This window comes from Mustela putorius, unplaced genomic scaffold (assembly GCF_011764305.1).
Source record: "Mustela putorius furo isolate JIRA1106 unplaced genomic scaffold, ASM1176430v1.1 tig00003983_pilon_pilon_pilon, whole genome shotgun sequence".
Lineage (NCBI taxonomy): Eukaryota > Metazoa > Chordata > Mammalia > Carnivora > Mustelidae > Mustela > Mustela putorius.
Window position 1 is genome coordinate 22,332,717 of NW_025422123.1, and position 24,399 is coordinate 22,357,115.

The 24,399-nt window shown below is 38.1% G+C and overlaps 1 protein-coding gene across 31 annotated transcripts in view; it reads right to left on the bottom strand.

Moving 5' to 3' along the window:
• DST (dystonin) overlaps positions 1-24,399 on the bottom strand; it is a 471,262-nt gene that overhangs the window by 13,562 nt on the left and 433,301 nt on the right. For all 31 annotated transcript variants that reach the window (XM_013045864.2, XM_045071198.1, XM_045071195.1 and 28 more), the window contains 14 exons: positions 24,265-24,393; positions 21,385-21,552; positions 20,392-20,547; positions 19,768-19,974; positions 17,125-17,244; positions 14,202-14,371; positions 12,766-12,925; positions 10,224-10,418; positions 9,589-9,717; positions 6,046-6,189; positions 4,964-5,152; positions 3,351-3,480; positions 1,553-1,716; positions 388-550 (listed from right to left, as the gene is read on the bottom strand). In XM_013045864.2, the coding sequence (XP_012901318.1) occupies positions 388-550; positions 1,553-1,716; positions 3,351-3,480; positions 4,964-5,152; positions 6,046-6,189; positions 9,589-9,717; positions 10,224-10,418; positions 12,766-12,925; positions 14,202-14,371; positions 17,125-17,244; positions 19,768-19,974; positions 20,392-20,547; positions 21,385-21,552; positions 24,265-24,393 (2,224 nt within the window). The remainder of the gene's footprint in view (positions 1-387; positions 551-1,552; positions 1,717-3,350; positions 3,481-4,963; positions 5,153-6,045; positions 6,190-9,588; positions 9,718-10,223; positions 10,419-12,765; positions 12,926-14,201; positions 14,372-17,124; positions 17,245-19,767; positions 19,975-20,391; positions 20,548-21,384; positions 21,553-24,264; positions 24,394-24,399) is intronic.

Consider the following 24,399-nt stretch of genomic DNA (forward strand, 5'->3'; position numbering starts at 1 on the left):
CACATACCTTAAGAATTTTCATAGAGTTCTAATTTCCCGTTAATGACAATGATCAGATGTCAATTAGAACAAAAAAGGGAAGAGGCTGACTTGAATTTACTGATTACCCATTACATGTCAGACAAAACAATCTAAGAATCAAATATTATTAACTTTATTATACTAATGAGGACACAGCTTCAGGGAGCAAGGAATATACCAACTGTGGTTACAGGAGTATGAAATAAGCCTGACCCCAAAACCACGCATTTCACCACGGACACTTCCCTGAAGGCATGACTTCATAGCCAAGCTTAAAGGCGATGCTTTATTAGTAACACAATTTTAAAGTGTGCTTATTTTCTTTAAAAAATGACATCATTTACAGTCACTTCTCTTGGGACTTACTTGAGGAAAGAATTCCATCAATAAATTCTTGTCGGGTTATTTTCCCATCCTGATCTTTATCAATTCTCCTGAAGAAGTCCATCACTCGAGATTTCTTATGATTCATCCATCTCATGTATTTTTTACGCCAGATATCGAAATCAAAGTTAGCAAATTCCCTCAGCTGGAAAGGACAAAAGGTATTTTGGGTTCATACGGTGCACAAACAGTACCTCCGACTTTATGAATAAAGTTATTTTTAATGACCTTCCAGATAATGCACAGATCTTTCCCACTTCAAAAAAATAAAAAAGGTCTCATTTTGCAAAGGGAGCACAGAAACATCTTTCCTATGATTTCACTACTGTCGCTGGTTGTTCTTTTCAAATAAAAGAAACATACAAAACTCCTCAAAAAGTCAAACTAACAATTTCTGATAGTGCCAATGTGACAAAGGTGAACTGCCCCAGAGAGACACTACTGTTAAGTTTTGTGCCTACCGGACAGCAGGCCCAGCTCAACAGCTCTCACCTCTGCTCTCTCTCTGCTCTTTGCCGTTCTACCATCCAAGGCTTCTAAAAATTTCCCAGTTTCAGAATCTGAAACTCTACATCTCAGACCACAGAATATATATATATATATATATATATATATAATGAAAATACCTGAATTATCAGTGGTTATATTTCCCAGATAATACCAAGCAAACATACATCAAGCTGCTTCTTCTCTTAATGGAGTCAGGTTCTGATTATGTTAGAACATATTATAGTGGACCCTGGGACAACGCTGGGTTTGAACTGTGTGGGTCTGCTTCCATGCAGGTTTTTTATGAAATTTTTAAAAAGACGTGTTTTCTCTTCCTTGTGATTTTCTTAATAACATTTGCTTTTCTCTAGCTTACTTTATTATAAGAATATAGTATATAACACATATAACTTTGTTAATTGCTTCTTATAGGTAGGGCAATAAGGCTTCTGGTCAATAAGGGGCTATTAACAGTTCAGTTTTGAGGGAGTCGAAAGTTATATGTGGATTTTTGACTATGCAGTATGTGTGTGTGTGGGGGGGTGCTGTTAGTGCCCCTAACTCCATGTTGTTCAAGGGTCAACTGTAGTTTACTTTATTGATTCCCTAAACCCACATCCCATATCATCAGGGGTCCTGAACACAGGAGTTCTCTGACCTCCTCCAGTCTGTCCAAGGCGTCATTAAGCTTCCTCCTCCTTTCCAACGCAAGGAGCCAAACTTGCTGCCATTTGCTCACCAATAAATTGACCCTCGGATTCTTGGTTTCGATTTGTGTCTGTGATCCAGAGGGATATAAGCTTGACGCTGGGAAGCGTTTTCCTGTTAAAATGCAACTTTAGTTAGGAGAGTGGTTTCCAGGGTTCTAAATATGTTAAGGCTTGGCCTTTATTGTTCCTAGCTAAAACTGAATCAACTTAATTATTTAGAAAGATCTTATTTAGATCTTATAATGTTCAAGTTCAAATCTGTTTTACTTACCAAGGATCACATACTTTTCATATAAAACAGAGAAACATACCCAATGGGCATTTAAATACTGAAAAGCTCTCTTTATAAAATTATGTTTAAAACATTTTCCAGCTTAAAATCCATGCCATTTCAATGACAAAGAAGTACCTTGTGAGCCTCTCTTTTGTTAAGGCATGAGAAAATAAATCTCCCAGGGCAGTGAGACTTATCTTAGAATCAGCTACCCAAACCCAGCTGCCCTTCTTAGAAAAGAAGGCTGGAAGGAAGGCAGGTGAGGGCAGGAGACAGTGGCCATTCATTTGAGTCACAGCAAGATACTTCACAAATTCTGATCAAATAGGGACGTGTGTGTATGACTCCAGCTTTCATCCAAGTCTGTTTTCCACAGAGACTGCACATTTCCTGTGCACAGTCTCATAACCCAATTTACTGCCTTTCCTAATTTTTTCTCCCTCTTTTCTGGCTATTTTTCACAAGTTTCTATAACATCACAGAACAGTTGTCTCAATGCATTTTTCTCATCTAACTAAATGGTTGAGTGTGGCCTGGAAAAACAACTAGCCTAAAGTCACGTTAGGAAGAGTGTTCAAGCTGGGATTTGCCCAGAGTTTCTCACTCCTACGAGGCCCTACAAAAATATTTACTGAGCATTTAACTACAAGCCAGGAAGTATGCTAAGCACTTTGTTCACATTAGTTTATCTAATCCTCACCAGAATCCAGTGAGGTTATAATTATCCCCTTTACAAATGTGTAAATTGAGGCTCAGAGAGAGTTTAAGTAACTTGTCCCAGGTTATATTTCCAAGGTGGTAAGGAGTCTGCCTCCAGAGTTCTTAACCACCACTTTGTTACCTTGCCCCCTTGGGTAATACAGCAACTACAAAAGATCTGAAATCATTTTTTTTTCTATTAAGGCACCTTTAAGAAATGTATTGAATTACAATTATTCAGCTATAAACTGAGCTTCTTTTAAATCTTCTCCAAGCCTGCTTTATCATTTTTAATGTCACTTTGTGACTTCCTTTCGTGGAGTCAAAGTAGACTAAGAAGTAAATAGAGCCTGAAGTCATATGAACATGGGCAAAATCTATCAGACTGCCAGTCACTAATGAACAGTTAGGTCATAAACTATATCCAGGTCATGGTCATTTCTGCTATATCCCACCATAAGGTTATTTATATAACAGAAGCAAAGGGGATGATGGTTTCTGTTCTTGTTGTACATTTTTTCCAATTTCTTCTAGCTAATCTAAAAGATACCCTACAAGCAAATAAAATTAAACAGAGAGGCCTGTATATGTTTTTTCCTTTATTTTTAAATAAGTTGCTACAATATTTGAGCCCATGTATTCTTTCAAGGAAAACTTTTACGGTAGAGAGAGCTCAAAGAATCACCAATTGCTCTGAAATTTCAAGTGACAACTCAAAACTAACTTCCTTGGCTTTAGCCATGTGCATTTTAAAGAAATTGGCCACTGCTTACTTCCTGCTCGCCCTTTATCCAGGACCGGAATATGGGACTGTAATGAGGAAGGATCAGCTGCTCTCCTCTTGTAGGTCTTGGTAACTTTGTCCACATCAGGTTGTTTTCTGGTCATTTCCTCCATGAAGGTCTGAAAGGTCAAAGTCAATTAAATAGAAGTGCACCACAGAAAACTACCTTTAGAAATGAACTAAAAGCAAAGGATAAAAGGACCATGCTATTATTTCTGAAATTCATTCTGGGGGGAAAAAAAAGCATAAACCAACTTGTTATATCTTTAGGGGCCAAAAAATTGTAAGCCACTATAACATAGCATTTACTCACAACTAAACAATATAAAATGTTACATATACCTGGTAAGTAATTAGAGCACTGTAACAGTAATTTGTTTTAGCTTGATGACCATGCATGGGAGCAGCTGTATAATTAATATAACCTATCTGTGTATCAACCAGGATCTTCCAGAGCTTTTAAGCTCTTCCTGAAGAATCTTAAAGTGAGTATTTATCTGCAAAGCAACTAATTAACTGGGCTGGTCCTCAGGATGTCTCTGCAGCACGTTTCACTAATGTATTTGAAATACTTCAGATGGCTTTGCTATACACTGACATATGGCAAACATATTAAATATGGACATATCTTAAATATTTCTGTTTATACAAATACTATGCCAAGGGAGATAAAAGTTATTCAGGTTAAAGTTCCCATTTAAGAGGTCTGACTATCTTGCTACTTCTTGTCTTGTCTCCTTAGGCTTATTATTGTGACTTAGAATACGCAGCAAAGACAGAGACTGTGGTGAAAAGGGGTGGAAAAAAGAGGAGTCAGATAAAAGTGAAAAGTAGAGAAACACATGTCTAGAATCTGTCACACTGGAGAACTCTGATCACAGAGAACACAACATGAGGCACTTCAGGGCCGTTATGGACATGAATGGCTCATACATTTATTTAAAAATATTGCAATGTGGGACGCCTGGGTGGCTCAGTTGGTTAAGTGGCTGCCTTCGGCTCAGGTCATGATCCCAGTGTCCTGAGATCGAGTCCCACATCGGGCTCCATGCTCAGCAGGGAGCCTGCTTCTCCCTCTGACTCTGCCTGCCATTCTGTCTGCCTGTGCTCGCTCTCTCCCCCTCTCTCTCTGATAAATAAATAAAATCTTAAAAAAAAAAATATTGCAATGCTAGCTGCTTCGTCAACTAAGCTGCCATTTAATGCTTCCCTTTATAAATGTGTATCAAAGTGACAAGCATACAAATAAATCAGAGTCAGTGGGAGGCCCACAGGCAGGATAGAGAAGTCATTTGTTTTTTGGAGCAAGATGATGCACTCCCTTGTAGACAGGGTGTGTCTGAAGTACTGATGGTCATCGTGGGAGATGCGTGGCAGCAGAGAGTAGAATATGCGAGCATGGAGCCATAAAGCCCGGCAGAGCGAGGTCGCCAGAAGACGGAGCAGAAGAACAGGGCAAAACGGACAATAAATGTAAGGAAGAACTTGAGGAGTGTGTTTGAGGAAGTGATGGTAACCAGCACAAAGCAATCTCTTGAGAAGTATGGCAGTGAAATAAAAACAGTATCTGAGAAGACAGGGTTAGGATGATATTCATATTACCTGGTGTTCTGCAATGAGGGCTTTCACCTCTTCGATTTCCTGGGGGATGACTTCTTTGTCCTTGTCGCTAAGTGTCGTTTCGGCCCACTGCAACCAAGCCAGCAAAGCTTCCAGCAATTCCTGTTTTGCAATGAGCCCAGCCAGAGCACTTGCTAATCTCTGTTGATGCTGCTTCGCCCAGGCCAACACCTGTTGGGGAAACAAATGTCTCTCAATTTCATCCATCCTAGTTAATAACTGATGTAAAAATACACAACTGCTGGCACTAGTTGAAAATAAAACTCCAGTGACGTGCCTGTGACCGTCAGAGTTAAACAAGTACACAAGAACTTCACCAGCACTATGCACTGCTGGAAACAATTCACTAACTGGGGAATTAAGAGAGGAAAAGGGACAGCAATGGGAAGTGAGGCACTTTCTAACAGGTATTTTTCTGAATACATGTATTAGGTAACACTTCACGCCTTATAAGATATGTTACACAAAAAAACACACTCTTCTATATTTGGATATAGAAGATCATCCTGGGCCTGGGATCATAACACTGCCAGTCTTTCTAGATCCCATCAGCGGTACCATCAGTGCTATCTGGGATGGTACTACCAGATTGTGGAGGACATGAAAGCCCCTCTGATGTTTGCCCCCATAGTTACAGACGGGGTGTCAAACACCCAAGCTTCCTTTAGATTTCTAGTCTGAGTTCAAACACACATTCTCTGACGGCTCAAGAATGCTTATTCCATGAAGCATTGAGTGGAAATAGAAATAGATAAAATCTTAAAATGCAGAATCCAGTTCATGTACGTAATCCATTCCCCAAGCATATACTCCTCTGAAGTATAATTTGGGTGCTGGGTTATTCAACAATGTGGAAGTGGGACAAAAAGTCATACAGGGAACCAAACATTTGCTTTTTCATGCTTCAGGGACATAGCTGCAAAATGGCTTTACGTTTTTAAATAAAAGTGGACTGCAGAGACAGGTCATGCACAGAGGAAGGTTTGCAGAGGCCTCCTGTTCCCAGGGTCACACATGTATCTCAGTTCTGTTCCTGCTCTAATGATGACTTGAGACCCACTGACCTCCTCAAACCTGGCCCGGATGATGGTCATCCAGTGTTTGATGGTGGTGATGGAGTCAGGGTGGCAGATGGCCAGGACGGCGTCTCCCATACTGGTAGCTTTATTCAGCGCAGCCCGTTTTTCTTCCAGTTTCTTCATGAACTCCTAGAGCAGAAACAAACACCTCAATCAGCTGCTGGCACTGGTTGAAAATAAAACTCCAGTGACGTGCCTGTGACCGTCAGAGTTAGACAAGTACACAAGAACTTCACCAGCACTATGCACTGCTGGAAACAATTCACTCACTAACTGGGGAATTAAGAGAGGAGAAGGGACAACAATGGGAAGTGAGGCACTTTCTAACAGGTATTTTTCTGAATACATGTATTAGGTAACACCTCACGCCTTATAAGATATGTTATACAAAAAAACACACTCTTCTATATCTGCATAGCGTGTACATATGGTAATGGAGAACAGGACTAGGAGAGAGAGTACCACCAGAGACAAAAATATTGATTGAAAAAAAATGTCCTCACAAAACTAGGAGGTTGTATATTTAAAACAGCATGAACTGTGTGCCAGCAATGAGAGGAATATGTACCGAAAAGGAAGAGAGAAGGCTGGGCAGGGAACTATAAATGTTTGGGGTGAGGGAGAGAGGGCCCAAATGTCCAGCAGGAAAGAGTCGGGGAGAGCATGAAGGGGATGGGCCTGACAGCCAGAAACTGTCATCCCCTGCTCTGGTGGGATGAAGAAGCCCTGACAGGCTCTAAAATGCTTTCAAATCAACTTTTCTGCAAATGTCTCACACACATAACTGTACTTTCTACCATCAGAACTGTATTCATAGATACATGAGTCACAGAACTCTGAAAGCGTGGCTACAAATGAGGACCTCTGCCTTAAAAAAGGTCTTGTGCTTCCAGAACCTCAGAGTGAATTTCAAGCATCTGCCAGCACCCCAGTCTGGACCCCAGCACTAAGAGGGACGGATTCCTTAGTAACATGGGCAAGGGCTGCAAAGGCTACAGACTGAGCGGACACCCCGTACTATCCATGCCATGTGGTCAGGGTGATCATCGGAGAATGGGTTTCCTAGAATGTCTAGTGACCTTTTCTTTTTGGGTTCTGGGCCGCAGCTCTGTCCTAGACCTCCTATTCTGGCATGTTGCCATGTCTCCTTACATACCTACTGGACGTTAAGGTCCACAAGATCAAAAGACCGTGTGTCTTTGTGATTGAATAAGTGCTTTTTAATTCTCATTTACCCATTTTTACTGCCGTCATGTCAAGGTTTAATTAATAGTATACTCCACTAACATGACCTATCTTTAAAATATCATCACTTTTATTTTAAAAATTATTTTCATTTAAAAAATTTTAAAATGAAAAAATTATTTTCATTTCCTCCAATACAGATCTGCTTAACTGAAAGGGGGCGGGGGGAAGCTTTACTAGGAAGAGAAAACCAGAGGCCAATAACAGCTGTGCTTTCCCAAAGACAGGGGATCTGACCGTATACTTTTAATCACCCCTAACCAAACAGTGCCAGAGTCCTGCCCAGAATGCCGTGGGCTGGATGGTCAGCTCCCTGCTTGCATTCTATGCTCACCTGGGAAAGCTTGCCATTTTTGAAAGTGGACTATACTGAGAAGTCTCTGGTCCTGGGGCTAAGAAATTAAATATTTTGCTTTACTTTTATTTGCTCAGTGAAGAAAGCAGAGGAAATAAGAAAGAACGGATGATGTTATGGCTAATTATTGGTACTAAGCAGCCCTTTATGAAATGACATGTAATTTTATACAACTTAAAAATATTTAAAAGTAATTTGTTGTAAAAACAAAAACAAAAACAAAAAGACCCCACAACACTACCACTGCTCCGGATACCCTGCTTCCTGATGCTTCTGGGGGTTTCCTGCTCCTGCTCTGAGGGTACTGATACCCCAAGCGGGCACCTTACTGTAAGATGTTTGATATATAAGAAGCTCCTCTGAGACCAACTCTGTCAGTGGAACTCAATGCTGGCTGGTGGGTCAGACAACAGTAATATAATAGCTCTTCAAAACACTGAGCTGAATCAAAAATTTATAATAAATTTGATGTCATTTTCCTCCTCTTATATTCTAACTTCAACTTTAAATGGTTTATGGAGCATTCCGCTCCTCCAGATAATGTTAGACAAGCTCACATCACTTTTATTAATGACAAGGCAGTATTTCATTGCTATAGGTTAGGCAGCCCGTCATTGAGAGAGCACAATCGTCACAAATAAGAAATCTCCATAGATGATGTAATCCATGCCACAATGGAACTAATGACATCCTTCCAACCTGAACCTGGAAGACGAGCTTCTTCAGTGGTGTTAAACAGATCTTTTAAAAAGAAATGTTGGATACTGCATTGAGTGTTAGCATTGTAAATTTCTAATTTTTTTTTTAATTTTTATTTTTTTCAGCGTAACAGTATTCATTATTTTTGCACCACACCCAGTGCTCCATGCAATCCGTGCCCTCTATAATACCCACCACCTGGTACCCCAACCTCCCACCCCCACCCCTTCAAAACCCTCAGATTGTTTTTCAGAGTCCATAGTCTCTCATGGTTCACCGCCCCTTCCAATTTCCCTCAACTCCCTTCTCCTCTCCAGAAAAAGGTTTAACAAAAAACAAAAACAAACAAGTGTTAAGAGGTATCCAGATCACTCTCCTAACAGTTTTGCTAGTTCTAGGCACTGTTACAAAATAGATGTTGACCTGAAAACTCAGTGGCCAGATTTTTATTTGGTTAACTATCCAACAGTATATCTACTTACAGAATTCATTTTAAATTTATAATTTATACTACAGGCTACTTCTCATAAAAATTTAAGGTGGATCTTGATTAAAACCAGAATTGGCGGGGTGCCTGGGTGACTCAGTCATTAAGGGTCCTGAGATCAAGCCCCACAGCAAGCCTCACATTGGACTCCTTGCTCAGCAGGGAGCCTACTTCTCCCTCTCCCACACCTCCTGCCTGTGTTTCCTCTCTCACTGCGTCTCTCCCTGTTAAATAAATAAATAAAATCTAAAAAAATAATAATAAAATAAAACCAGAACTGGCAGAGATTGAAAAATAAAATTTGAAGACCAGTTATTGAATTACTTGCTTGTCTTGTTTACTAAGATCAAACTTATTTATTTATAATTCTAATGATATGTTTATAAATGCCAAAGGCTCATGCAGGAAATTTCATCTGAAATGCACATGAAAGTACAATGAAGTTGACCAGTTTGGGTCAGAAGCCAGATAACCTCCTAGAAAAATCAATGTTCTTCCAAAAGAGAGGGGACGGTGACTCACTTTGGAATAGCCACCTTCTTCACAAAGCAGTCGTGGAGAGATAACTTATTTGCGGGCATGGGGACACACCAATGTAAGCAAAGAGGATGAAGGCAAATTCTCAAATGTGCTAGATCTTTAATTACTTCTCAGAAAGGGAAATATGCATGCAATTGATATCTACCATCACGAGCCTATTGAATTTTCTCATTTAGTTTTACTTAGCATTTAGATAACTCACTTTATGCTGATCAATGAGTGTCCGAAGGGCATCCTCATCATCTGGGAGAGCACCATGGAAACGAAGGGTTTGCTCGGCCTCTGCCAGCCACTCCAGGAGGGCATGCACCACTGAGTGAAATTCCTCTGCCTAACAGTTCACACACACACACACACACACACACACACACACAACACACACACCCCACAAAGAAGATCCCCAAAGATGCTTGTTAGTATACAGTCCTCCTCTCAATGAAAAAAAAGTCTTAAATTTACATTGATTAACGATATGCATTATGCCCACTAAAAATATAAAGATACATGTTGCTACACTTTATAAATGTTAAGACCTCTAAACCCCAATATGAAGACTACTTCACCATTTTAACAATCTGATGTTAGAGCCATGACAGCCCATTACACGTCTGAGGTGAAAAATTTCAAGACTGGCACTTTTGTGTGACAATGAGAAAACTTCCCTCTGTGAGTAACTTAAAACTCCTGCGGGGAGGAGCAAGGCAAGGATCCTCTAAGAATCTCCCTCTCCATCACCGTCCCAGTAAGAAAGGAGGAGTGAAACAGTTCTCCACCAGAGCAGCTCTGGGCTTTGATACCTTTCTCATCACCCCCAGCTGCAATTTACAAGACTGTCACCTGCCGCAGGGCTGCTTCCAAGCGGGTCTGCTTGGATATGGACAGTGCACACACGGTTTCCCAGCGTGTGCTCAGTTCCTGCATCTGGACCTTGACCCAGGAGGAGTCGTCTCGGCTGCCCTCGATGAGCTCTCGCGCTGAGCGCTTCAGGGCCTGCACGCTGCTGGTCCTCTTCCCCAGTTCTTTCTGGAAAACCTAGAAAGACCGTATTTTCATTAAAAATTGTTTTTTCACTACAAAATGAAACCAGTAAAACACAGTGTGGAATATATATGTACATGACCTCCTGACCAGTCTCTAAGACTTAGAGTTTAATGAGGCGTACTTCTCACAGAATCTTCAGGAGCTCAGTCATCACATGCTTGCTCCTAACAGAGCTGTAAAGCTGTTCAATCTTCTAGCATCCTCCTGAGCAATCAAACCTTAATTTTTAAATGACGCTTTGGATTTAAATAATGGTGGCTACTCAAATGCAATTCCACAAGTGAAAATGTCACGTTCTCTTTTTTTCTATAATTCTTTACTATGGCGTCCCAATTCCTCTCAAATCCTCATAAGTGCCAAGAATGTGCTGGCTACCTCATTCCTCTTCATTAATAGACAAACAGACGAATGAAGAACTAAGCAATCCTGGGGTCTGCATGAGGGTACTGGAGGGAATGGCAGGGGAGCCCACAGGGAGGGGGCCTGCAGTCTTTTTCCCTGCAACACAGCTTCAGCTTTCACAGTATCCTGAGAACTAACCTCTAATGTCAAATTTTAGAGGCTTACATCCTTATCTGTCCTTTCGGAAGAAAAGCTTTTCCCTACCTCTTGCCTAATTTTGATAAACTTAGATGTGCCAGGAGTTAGACTGGCTTCTTTTGGCCACAGACCCAATCCAAAAAATGAGCCCAGGGTACTTCATTTCTGATCCAAGAGACAGTGTGTGCAACTACATCTTTCAAATTAACCAAGCTTATAGATAGACTAAGATTACCTTATTTCTCTAAAAGATGATTACAAATGAATATTACTAAGCACATCTTATCATTTTGGCTCTATCGATGAGTTTCTGTTCTGATAATCAAATCATTCATAAGTGAGCCCGTCAAAAATAGTCCAAACATAGTACAATAAATTCTTTGTTTGCTATCACTCTAGTGGTGTTAAATGAGGTGTGCCTGCAGACACACACACACACACACACACACACACGCATCGAAAATACACCATCTGTGTAATCTGTTTGTGATAGGACTCGCCCGATAGTCCTGAGCTGACTTTCCAATGTACTTGGTGAACTTAAACTTCCTGAGCCTTCCAATTGTATTACTAATGCTGAATGATTAACTCATTCTTGATAACCTTTAATATATAAAAAACCTGGCAAGTGCTGAAGGGAGTAAATATTTAGACAATGAGTTTATACAAATGGCATTTATGTAAAAAGTAACATTACACTATTCATTACTCATTGAATGAATGCCAAGGAATGAAAGTCTGTATCAATCAATCATGCACAAAACATTTGTTTCAATATAGGCAAAGCAACAAAATTCAACTTTTTTTCTTTTTGTAGGTCCAATCACTGTTCTTCATCTATTCTTTGATTTTTTTAATAATATTTAAATGTAACAAACTCTCTTTTATAATCAGATAACAGAACGAAAAAAGGGAAAATAAATATGCAAAAGCACCAACTATTTAAAAAAGGAACAGGTTAAGATCAAAACAACGTAACGAGGCAAGTATGAAGAAAACATTTTAACATGAAATAAATTTTCTAATTCAAACATAAGAGAGGAGAAATAAAACAGTGCTGTAAACTACAGTGCTGTAAAATATTTGTATATAAAGTCTACTCTGGTACAACCATCCCACATTACTACTGTGCCTCAGGTTGTTTTTGAGATTCTTTAAGTTGTAACATAACATTTTACCATAATTTTGGACCTTGGACTCAGTATCAGTGGGATGTCCTGAATATTCCCTTTGATTGGCAAAAAAATATTTAAATCCCTCTCAGGAGATTGCCAGGAAACCACTTGACTTAAAGTAATAATTGAATCCCTCAGAGCCTATGCTGATATCTCACAGATTGCTAGAGTTCAAGGGGCAAGGATAAAATGGTCTTTAAAAACAGAAAAGTAGCCTATCTTGACTCCTGTAGATAATGTCACAAATCCATACTTATGGAATGACCAAGTTCCAGGTCACTGAGGGAGTGATTTTAAATTACACAATTATTTATATGAATAACAAAAGATTATAAAACATTCTTGGAACATGTTTTAAAGCACCAGAGAACTCTAAAAGGTTTTAGATCTGGAAATTGTTAAAAAAAAAAAAAAAAAAAAAAAGTATCTCATTGATACTAATTTTCCTGTATCACTTTTAAAGTTGGCTTCCTGATTCTGCTCAAAGCACACTAAATACTAAAGACTGTTACATATTATGATATATAGTCTCTAGATTTTAAAAGGCTAAGATAAGGGGTTACAGTTTCCTCTAAATTCAGGATAATCAAATGAGATCAATAAAATGTTCCAGTTAATAATACCTTGTGATTATCGATCAAATTCATCACTAAATCAATGTCTCCGTGGACAGGCTGGTCTTCTGCCAGCTGGGGTTCAACTCTATACAGCCAATCAATGAGGGCCTGCAAGGCATCTGTGAATTGTCCAGAAAATAACAGGGCTTCCTCCAGTTTATTTTGTCTGGGGAAAAAGGTGGAAAAGTCAGACTGAGTAACAGAAAACCCACCAAATACCTGAATATCTAAAATCCATTTATGAAGGCTGGGCAATGGTCAAAGGAAAAAATAATATACAGGTATATTCAGTGCGTTTCTTTGCCTTTTTTAGAAAATAACAAAAGTTTTCTCAAATTTTCTTTTTTAGTCCTTCAGTAGATCTTATCTGTTCTTGGAAAATTCCTCCATTATCACCTCTAGAAATCAGTGATCTTTCAGTTTCTTCATTTAAAAAAAAGTCATAAAATTTTTTGTTTTAAATTATCATACAGTAAACTTGACTTTTTTGAGTGTACAGTTCCATGAACTGTAACACATGTAGAGATTTATGTAACCATCTCATAATTAAGAAAGAACAGTTCAGTCATCCCCCAAACCTACCACACGCTGTCTGTAGTCACAACCTGCCCCATCTCCAACCCCTGGGTGTCTGCCTGCCATGAAATCATTTATAGCACATTGTAAAATGTATATAACCTTTTGAAATGGAAGGTTTTAAGGATTTTTTAAAAAACGGCAAAATTTCTATATTCTTCCTATGTATTCTATAGACTACATTCTAATTTTCTATTCTAATATAATTTTATTATTAGGATATTCTATTTAATCTTGATATTGACAAAAGTAATTAAACCAAGGATCTAAGAATTGTCTGAAAACATTTCTAAGATATTTGAACTCTTCTACTACAATGGTACTTTCTAAATCCTTAAAGATTTAGAAATTAGATTTGGGTCTTTATGGTTCAAGTATAATGAGAAAGAAGACTAGACAGTAATGGATGAAGTTGGAAGGGAACACCAGGGTCAGATTGGGAGGACCTTGCCCGTCACACTAAGGAGCCTGTGTTCTGGTTCACCCTCAATATTAAGTTCCTAAAAAGTATGAGGCAGGGCAATGACAAGACCCCATTCATATTTTAAGAAGACCATCCTCCTACTTATGGGAACTGGATTAAGGAGGACAAGAGCAGACCTGGGGAGACCTGAAAGAAGTCAGGTCTGAGATGACAGGCTTGGAGAGTAATACCACTGTTGAGTGAATCAAGTAATTAAAAATAAATAATAATGAACAACCAAGCCTTCTGGGCACAGGCACTGTGTAAGTAGGGTATTACAGATGACCAGAAGTTCCCAGGCAAAGGAGGTATTTAAGGTTCCAGAATGTTCCTACAAAGCATCACTATTGTACACTTGAAAGAAACCTACAAGGCAACCAGACTGCCCTACAGGACTTGTTACCTTTCCACAGATTTTCCACAGATGGTATCCCATTTGTCTCTGAGTTCACTCAGCATGTCATCCAGTTTCAGGTTGTCATCAGCCAGGGTGGTTTTCTCCTTCAGGGACCGTCCAGTTCTGTTGGTGGTGTCGTAGACAGAATGCTTGGCTCCAAGTGATTTCTGAAACTCCTAAACATTTAAGAAGAAAAGAGTACGCATTTCTACTTGAGGCTAAGAAATAGTTAAGAGATATTACAAGAGTCGCCCCTAATAAATGGAGTCTTAATAGAGGAAGACACCAGCAAATGATCAAGTCAGACAGTGGAATGCACCAGGGTGGAAAAGAATCCTTATAAATTGAAGAGTTTACTTTTCTCAGAAGCCACGTGGCTTTGAAAGTACCGATTATTATGAAGACAGTAATTTCAAAGCAAAACAAATCTTCAATCTTTTATAGCTCTAAACCACAAACAGTATACGAGTTATAATACAATGAAATTGCTAATCACCTATTGAAAAACCCAGGAGTTTGGAAAGGAAGTAGTAGTTAACACTCAATGAATAACTGAAGGCCCTATGTGGACACAGGGTGACTCATAATCTGTGAATTTACTAGAGTTTTGGTTTTTGATCAGACAGATCTGTTGTCACACATTGGATGTTCACAATGATGGTACATATAATTTTATCTGTGAGCCAGGATGAGGGACAAAGAAGAACCACATCTCAAGATTCCTGTGTTCTGACCTATTGCTCATTCCAGTCACACCCCTTGGCAAGTCTACCCCCCTCCTCCTCACCTCAATGATGCCTTCCAAAAGTCTCACAGGATCTACAGATTACCTCTCCAGTACCAAATAGCCATGTTGCCAATGTGATGTCTACACTTTGCAATTTTTGCACTGTTAATCTGCATGTTTGTGCATGTAAATGTGTATGTGTGGGTGGGGTGGATTACATTCTGTACACAACTCAGGTACAAGCTTTTCTAGGGCAGGGACACTGTCTTTGCAGGCCTCTCATTATCACCTTATGTTTCATTTGTGTTTGTAAGTGTCTAATAGCAAGAATGAGACAGCTGCTATTGAATATACAATTTCAGGGATGGGAAAAAAGGAAGGTCAACCTAACAAGCTCATAATATATCAGGGAAACACCACCACAGTGATTCTAAACCCTGATAAGCACATGAGAATCACCTTAGACAATAAAATGCTATGCAAATGTATAATTTTCCAAAATAACTTTGGTTATAATTATCTAATGAGCTTTTATTTCCCTTAAAAGCTAGATACTCTAAGTTTCTTAATAGAACTTAGATATTTATTTTGTCTTATAATAGGAAGCCACTTCATCTGGGAATTTTTAAGCAATAAACACCGTTACAATACCACACTATTTCATGTAGTTTGTTTTCTGTAATTATTTTTTTCTTGTTTTCCAATAACAGGATGTTAGTTTTAGAATCATTGTACTGAAAGATTTTTTCCAAAAGAACAGATACATAAAAAATATTATATAGCTGTCTATCAAATAAATAAATAAAATCTTTAAAAAAATATTATAGCTGAATATAAGGCAGATCAAAACTTTTTTTAAAAACAGAAAAATACCCAAAAGATGAACAGAAAAGATGTTTAAGATTGGCTTAATGTACCTTGTACCTTTGTCTCAGATGAAAGTTGACTTTGGCAACAAGCCACACTAGGAACAACAGACAATCTACCAGGGTTCTTCACATATTCTTATTTCTAGGATTCTCCAACTTGAATACACAATATACTTTCATAAGACTACATGACATGACAACTATGTTCAAGTTCAAACAGGCATTGTATTTTGAGAGGGAGCCTCTTTTTTCCATCCAAAGGGAAGAAAACAAGATGCTGCTCACTGTCATCGTGCTGTCAATATTGAATGCGGCAGCTCAAAGGCAGAGAGTACCAGCAGAACAAGCCACTCAGTTGTGCTCATCTAGTCAAAGAACAGGTGCTCAATGTCTCCTTCTTTGCTCCTAGGATCATGACTTCCTGAGGTCTGTTAGAACTACCCAGAGAAGCAACCAACCTTTATGAAGAGGATGGTTAGAACTCTCTGTGGATGATAAGCCCTACATCACCCCAATTTTTCCCAGCTTTTTAAAAATGATCATGTTTCAAGCAATAAAATATATGTAGACACTTAAAACGATAAACGTGTTTTTTGCAGGACCCACTCTCTTTTACCCATATCCTTACCCTGAGGGCTGATGATCACTTTATAACCAGAATGACAGACCCAAATTCAAAGAGTTGAGGAGAATGGGAATGTTCTTTGAATGCCATGTGGTATGAATAAAAGGTAGAAAATATAAAATACTATGCTTCTATACCTTCTAGTCTACATAAGGAAGCCACCAACTATATGTCTTTGAGGATAAGGATGGACTTTCACATACCACATATATATAATAAAATATCAGTTTGTGTAGAGGCAACCAATTTACCCCACTAAATTGTTTGAGAGAACCTAATGGCAAAAATTATAGTACTTTCTGCTATAAAATTATCTTCTACATGGCATTTGATCTACGAAAGAAATTACAAGACAGACATGTGAAAAGCTAAAATGCCAACATTTGAACTCCTATAAATCTTTTATATTATAGGTTATAGAACACTTCCAGTTTTAATTTTCTATATTTTATTTTAACAATTGACCCTAGAATCATAGGGGAATGGTCAGCAGAGAGAAAAGATACTACTGCCACTTGACCAATGTGAAGAGCAATCGGTTTTAAATTTAATGGAGGCCCACATTGGATGGCCTTTTCTTCCCCCTAGTGATGAGTGAATACACAACCAAATAAGAATTTTACAAGTGATTTTGAGATCAAGAACAGCTTACATGCTTTTCTTTTTTTTTTTTTTTTTTTTACATGCTTTTCTTAATTGCAGACCCACCTTATGCTGTGCAAGTTGTGTTTTTATCTTGTCTGGGTCATTGGCAATTTCCAGCTCAGAATCCAAAGACTTTTCTGATTCCTCTAGCCATTCCATAAGTTTACTCCATGCTTCATGAAACTGTAAAAGAAATGTAAATTTCTGTCCAGAATATTTTCTGGTATGCTTATGATATATAGAAATTAATGAAAATGTTAAAATTAATTCAAATTTCCCCTAAAAAAGAAGAAAGCAGTGACTTCATTGGATTACAAATGTCTTATTAACTCTTGACTTCTGTGATTGTGCCCCCACCATGGTCACTTTGTTGTAACTCATTCAAACACATAAACTTTAACAAAAACAGAAATGAGCTTAGAAACAGCACACACCAGGGAGAACTTACCTCCCTTTCCTTTTGCTTAGTAATTAACATAAACTGTCAAGAGAATTTTATTTGTCCACTGCCCTCACTGACAGATTTGGGTCTACTTCTGAGGTGTTTCACTCCCATGTTAAGGAAAAGGAACAAAAAGGGAGGGACGAAAGATAAAGTTTATAAATCGGTCCTAAAAAGTAACAAGAACAACAACAACAACAAAGGCCTTACCATTCCTACTTAATACAAAGGGAGTTCAGTACCTTTACTGCTGCTATCAGAATCCTCAAGTGCACGCCTGTGTCTCATGTACTGGTTTATATGTAAAAGCACCCATGGTACATGAATTCATCTATGACCTTCCACTATTCTGGGGCTACGTACACTTGATTTCAGCCATGGTCTCTTATCTGTTCACAGAGAACTAGTGAACTAGTGAACAGAGAACTAGTGAACTAGTAAACAGAGAACTAGTGAATACTATTTTGGGATACCAAATTGTGAGACTGGTCATAAGTAATTTCTCATAATAAAATTAAGTGGACAGATACATAACAAAAAACTGAAGTCATCAAAATAAAGTCTGTTTTCTATCAAAGCACATTAATAATGGAATAACAAAAAGAGACATAGCAATAAAGAAAAAGAGCACGGGATCACAAGGCTGGCAGGGTCCGATGAGGTCACCTCCCTGCAAACCTCTCCCCCAACACATCCTTCCCACAACTCCGATCAACTTAAATATGAAAATACAGAGGCCAGAAGAGGCACAGAAACTGCCAAAGTCAGAGGACTATGATCCACATCCGAACCCAAACTAAGATCTTAGAATAGTAAGAAATAAAGAAATAGTCACAGTGTTTGGTAGTCTTGCTATCACGGATGGCAAGTTTAATGGTACAAATGCACAGATTCTAAAGCTGGTCCTGCTTTAAAAACTATTTTTAAGCCAGAGAAATAGAAGAAATGCTATACTTTTGCACCCCAAAAGTAGTAGAAAAACCTTACAGACTGAACAATATGAGGAAACAGAACTGACAGCATGGAGAAAGGACAAACGCTTTCATAAACTCGATGTTTGTAAGTCAAGCAATGCCCCCATCACAGAGGATACTGCTACGCTGGTGGAAGGAGGATGTCAGGCTTATCATCAATACTGTCTTAAAAAACACAGTGAGGCACTGATTCTATTCCAGACTCACTGATAACACTGAACACATCATATATCCCCCTCAAAAAGAAGCAGTACAGCATGTAATCCTACAACAATGCCATTTGTCATTTCTAAAGCTTTTAACAAATTTGTGCTGAGAGCTTTAAACACTGGAACATGTGACTCCCATGACATCTTCTATATCACCCGACGGAGACTGCCTCCCCAGAAAAATAGAGTGAAATGCCAATTACAGAAAAATGCAACTAAATGGGGCAAAAAGAGTCATTAGAAAATTCAGCCTCAACATTATACTGAGTTTCTAGCAAAATGCAAAGATCTATGCCAACCAAGGCAGGCGCATCTCTCTCTTCCCTGGAGCACAGAGACACAGAATTTTACCTCTTCTCTGTATTTAGTCTAGGAATGGAATATTAATAACAGGTGAAGATAGGAAGGGGCGTTCCTTGTGAGATTTTCCAGATTGTCTAGCTTAAACAAAAAAGGAAAAATAAAACAGCCCTAAAAGTTTCAGACGATTAATTTAAAAGCAGTGCAGAACTGCACCAAAATACTAGAGAAGAAACAATAGCCTGTCAACAAGGGTACAGATTCAGAGAGGTGAGGAGAACCTGCCAGCTCAGACATAGAATCTGCTCTTTCAGGAAGCTGCCCAGAATGTCAAGTGCCCCCCTCTCGGCCCTGAGAGTCTGTGGACAAAGTCTGGCTGAGAAGCTAAACACAAGGTAGCAATTTAATAAAGTATAATGACTTAATCCGGGTATGCGAGTAGAGATTGCAAGAACAAAGGGAAAAACCAACAAACCGAACTCACAGCAAAAAATCTGAGCCTCTTTTTGGACCTTAATGATAACAGTTAGTCTATGAAGCCAAGCTATAATCAGTCTTTTCACGATCAGTCCTCAGGACCGGAAGGTGCTGCCAGGGCAAAGAGTGATGTCACCATTGAAACTGAGGCCACAGCCCTTTTAGGAAATAAACACCTTGGCCTTGTGCCACGATTGTTACAACGAATACAGCTTGCAACAAAAGTACTTTTAACAACATGATATGTATTTCAACACCTAGAACTGATTGATTGCCAAGTTCAGAGAGTTTTATAAAAGTTTACCTGCTTGGCTCTCTTCCTTGCCTCATCCAGAGATCTTCCTCTTTCTACTAATCGTTGAACCACTTTTTCCCATCGACTCTGGACACTGATCAATAGATTCTTGATTAGGACAACATCTTGTTTCTGACTGAAATATTTCAGGTGGGTTCCAGTTTTGTCCAGCTCTATTATCTGCTCACGGTGAGAATTTACTTCATTGGCAAAGACCTTTACCAAAGGAAAAAAAAAAGGGTAGAATTAAAAACAAATGAAAAACTATTCTATCTTGAGGTGCCTGGGTGGCTCTCTGCCTTCAGCTCAGGTCATGATCCCGGGGTGTTGGGATCGAGCCCCAAGTTGGGCTCTCTGCCAGCAGGGAGCCTGCTTCCTCCTCTCTCTCTCTGCCTGCCTCTCTGTGTACTTGTGATCTCTGTCTGTCAAATAAATAAATAAAATCTTTAAAAAAACCAAAACAAAACTGTTTTTAATCTTAAAAATGCTTTTGGTGTCAAACCAAAAGCTCAAACCATTTTAAAGGACAAAATAAAGTTTTCAAACCACCAAGTTCATGCTTCTGACATTAAAACAGTGTGCTGTCTAAAAAGGCCTGAAATGAGAATGCTAGCCACCCGAGTTACAACATACCTTGTGTTCATCGATTTGAAACAAGACTGTGTCCAAGATAAGACTTGGCCGAGAAGCTACATTTAGGGTCTGCTCTGCCTGGGTTAGCCAGTTGATGAAGTCTTGGAGAGAATTGTGGAACTCCATTGCCAAGTTGAGGGCCTCTTCCAGTTTAGTCTGTGAAGACAGATTATTTAGTATTTGATGATATTTAATTCCCCCTCCCTTGCCCCAGTTTAACCACTCTCTGGCAGATTTCCTTCCCATCCACACTTTATTTGTACTTAATCTGTTTTCTGTATTACCTAAACAGTTTATGAATGCAATAGGCTTTCACTAAAATACTGGCAAACCAAACTCCCTTCAGTATAGTGAGAAGATCTCACTGCAGCTAAAAAAAAAAACTAATACAAACTAAAATTGTGATTTGGGGGCAATTAACGACAGAATATCAAAGAACATAATTACTAAACAGAACTGTAGAAAGAAAAGTTGACATTCACATGATTAATGTTGGGGGTCAAAGTACTAAGAAATATATGCACATTATGCTCTGTCAGTGAGGGCACACAATCTAGTATTCCTAGCCTATCATTTCTCTGATAGCATTAAACACTGATAATTTTAATCCCTTTACATGACTTGTTATGGGAGTGCTTATTAAATATACGATCATCTCGCTCTCTTGCCCTCCTTTTTTGCCTTCCCACTACATACCTAAATAAGTGTGATTAGAATTATTTAACTATCCAGAATTAGTGTGGTTCACAAATTTTTAAAAATATACCTAGTAACGCTTGATATATGATCTGTCTGAATAGACTGCTTTAACTCTGTTCTCCCATGAAAGAGAATATTATTTCCAATTGACCCCATGAAACCTCCATATGTATACAAAGAAAATTTAAACACAGATCATTAAAAGTTCCACTGATAATTCTAGTCAGATAAAGTAAAGCCCACAAAATAAAACAATTAAAACGATCATTCTAGGACATTAATTAAAGCACATACTTTCCTTTCATTGAGCTTGGTTTCCACCGATTCCCATTTTTCTTTCAAGTTATTTAAGTCTTGGTCAATTGTCTCTGCAGATTTGGGGCATCTTGCAAGCATCTGCTGGCCTTTCTGCATCAGACTTTTGTATGTTTCTTCTTTAACATCAAAGGCAGCACAGATTTCCTAAATTGAGATATCCCCCCAAGTTATATCATTTTTAAGAGAATAAAATCCAAGAGTTCCTTTTTCGAGGTCATCAATCCCAAGCCCCTTATCCTATATTCACCTCTATCCAACCCAGAATAACCCTGACACATTCAAATTTTTCACTGTACTGGAACAACACCTAAACCTAGAGACAGAATCCTGTCTTCCAGAAAGCTCAGAAATGGTGCTATCATTATCGGTCCATTCCAGCATGCTAAAGTTTATGAAGTAATGTTTGAAATGTTTTCCAGAAAGGTTTCACGGCACTGTAACCAATCAGGTCTGTGGCCCTGAGTGGGTAATTTAACCTCTCTGGGCCTCAGTTTCCTCCTCTGTAAAATGGGTTTTCTAAGTCTCTCCTCAGACTGTGATACAATGGCTGTAATAATTTTTAGTATGTTAATTCTGTCCTCAGAAGACAAACAATGAATAGAAAATAGAGACTCAATACAGTAAGAGATTTGAAGCTGATTATTCAGACTTTGGAATTACAAAAGACAAACTGTGGTACTATGGATACTACTCTCATTTATAGAATTTTTAAAGATTTCAACTGCAATGCAGTTGTGTTCCTTCTACAGAGAATATTAAAAAGTTATGGAGGCAAATTCAGAATTTAGTATCAATAACACAAGAGTTACATTCATGTCAAAACCTAAGACCAGCTCTCTTTCGTTAGTTCAATTATAACATGGGTCAAATTACAGCTCCTATTAAAAAATACATTCTGTGTCTAATATTTTCAACTAACATAGTTCAATAATTTTTAAAGTGAGATATAATTAATAAAATTCACTATTTTAAAGTGTACAATTCATGTTTTTTAATGTATTCACAAAGATGTGCAAGCATTACTACTAATTCCAGAACATTTTTATCTTCTCAAAACTTTGTAATTTCTTAAGCCCTAAAAAAGAAAAACCCAAAAAACTTCCTAAACATAGTTATAATATCACCTACCAAAAGCCTTTAATCCTAAAGCAAAACTTTTAAATACAGCTAACTCTCAGGAAACTATAATATTCCAGGTTTTCTAGTTTCCTTCATTTCTAACACAACCAAATCAAAAGAGCATTACTAAAATGATATTAACAAGAACCTGTAACTGTTTAGAATTCCTTAAATCATGGATTTTACAACTCTATTGGGTTAAGCAAACTCATTTTCAATACCTCACTCAAACCAAATAAGTGGATATGTATAATAATATTTTTCTAAAAGTAAAGTGTTTCTAAGATAAGCTCTTTGCTTTCCACCTTTTTTACTATATTCTTCTAAATCAACACTTAAAAACTATTTGTTATTAGGAATAATCCCAAGTATGTTAGTTTAAGAAATCATTAAACTTCTACTTAATGGACATTGTCTCTGATTAACTATGAAGGTAGTTCCAGGAAAGTAAGAAGTATCTGAACATCAGTTAGGTTTTATGGAAAAGGAAAACACAAGCACTGCCAAGTTACTAGTCAATTATTTTTTCAATGAAACAAATGGGTCCCCTGTGGCACCAAAAAAATGACAGTAACAACAACAAAACCACATACACAGTAATTTTCTAGAACAATGAATATACATTAAAAGTTTCTAGGAAATTCCATACTGGATTGATAGAATTGATTTTAACTGCTCATAGCAAGTGAATAAGATGCTACCTCTGTCGTATTTCTTCACAATACCTACAAGGACGGTTACTTCCTCTCCAAAGCACCAAATTCAAAATTATTTACAACCAAGTGCCTTTCCAATAAGCTCTTACAACAACACTCTATATCCAATAAAGATGACAGGCTTTAATGTAGAATGGCCCATTTCTTATGCCCGATTCCTAAGTACCTGTACTTTTATTTCCCAAATACTAATTATTAGCATTTGAATATTAAAAAAATTTTTCTGATGCAATTCACAAGTACATAAAATGATTAGTATTCAAAATCTGAAATAGACTCATTTCTCTTAGAACTTCTAAAGCTGAGTTACAATGTAAATGAATAGGAAATGTCAATAAATTGAAGTCTAAATTTAATTTGTCAGTACACATTTCTGTGAAAGAAAGCCAGAGTCTCGAGTTTCATTATTTTTTTCATCCTTATCTTTAAGAATTGACATGCCATAGAATCTGGGTGGGAACAGCCCACAGGCACAATGCTTCCAACTGGACAATTAACAGAAGGCTCCTGCTGGTCCATAGCTACTATAGGTGTGAAGTTGAAGATACAGAATGAACACCATTAAAACAAATAAGTAACTCTTGAACAGAACAAGAACATACTTTCCAGCCTTCCAGACGAGGTCGGAGTATAATGCTTACAGCAGTAGCTTTAAAGTCAATTCTAATTACTTTAGGAATTCTTCTTTTCACTCAAGATACAACAGTTTAGATTTACACTATGTTGTGTTACTATCCATACAAGCTCATCATTTTATGGGGAAAAGTTTGCTTCTAAAAAATGTCTAGACTTCTAAAACCTTTCTTCATATACTGACGCACTAATCTCTTATATAAAGGATAAGTTCTGACTTGAAAATTTTAATCAATAAATGGTTTTTCTAGCACTTACACACAAAGATTTCTGCTATATAACTGTATATCCTTTAAACCTTCTCCCACAATTTATTTAGCACCAGGGCCCACACCAACTGGTCAGGGTCTTAATCGGAGGCCACAGCTGTAGAAAATAATAGACTTACCATGTGGGCATTAAGCTGCTCCCTGGCTGTTTCCGGCAAACCTCCCAGTGGCTTGGATGCTAACAGATGACGCTCCGTGTCCGTTAGCCATTGCTGCAAATCCTCAATCTCACCATGGAACCCTTTGGCCTGGAG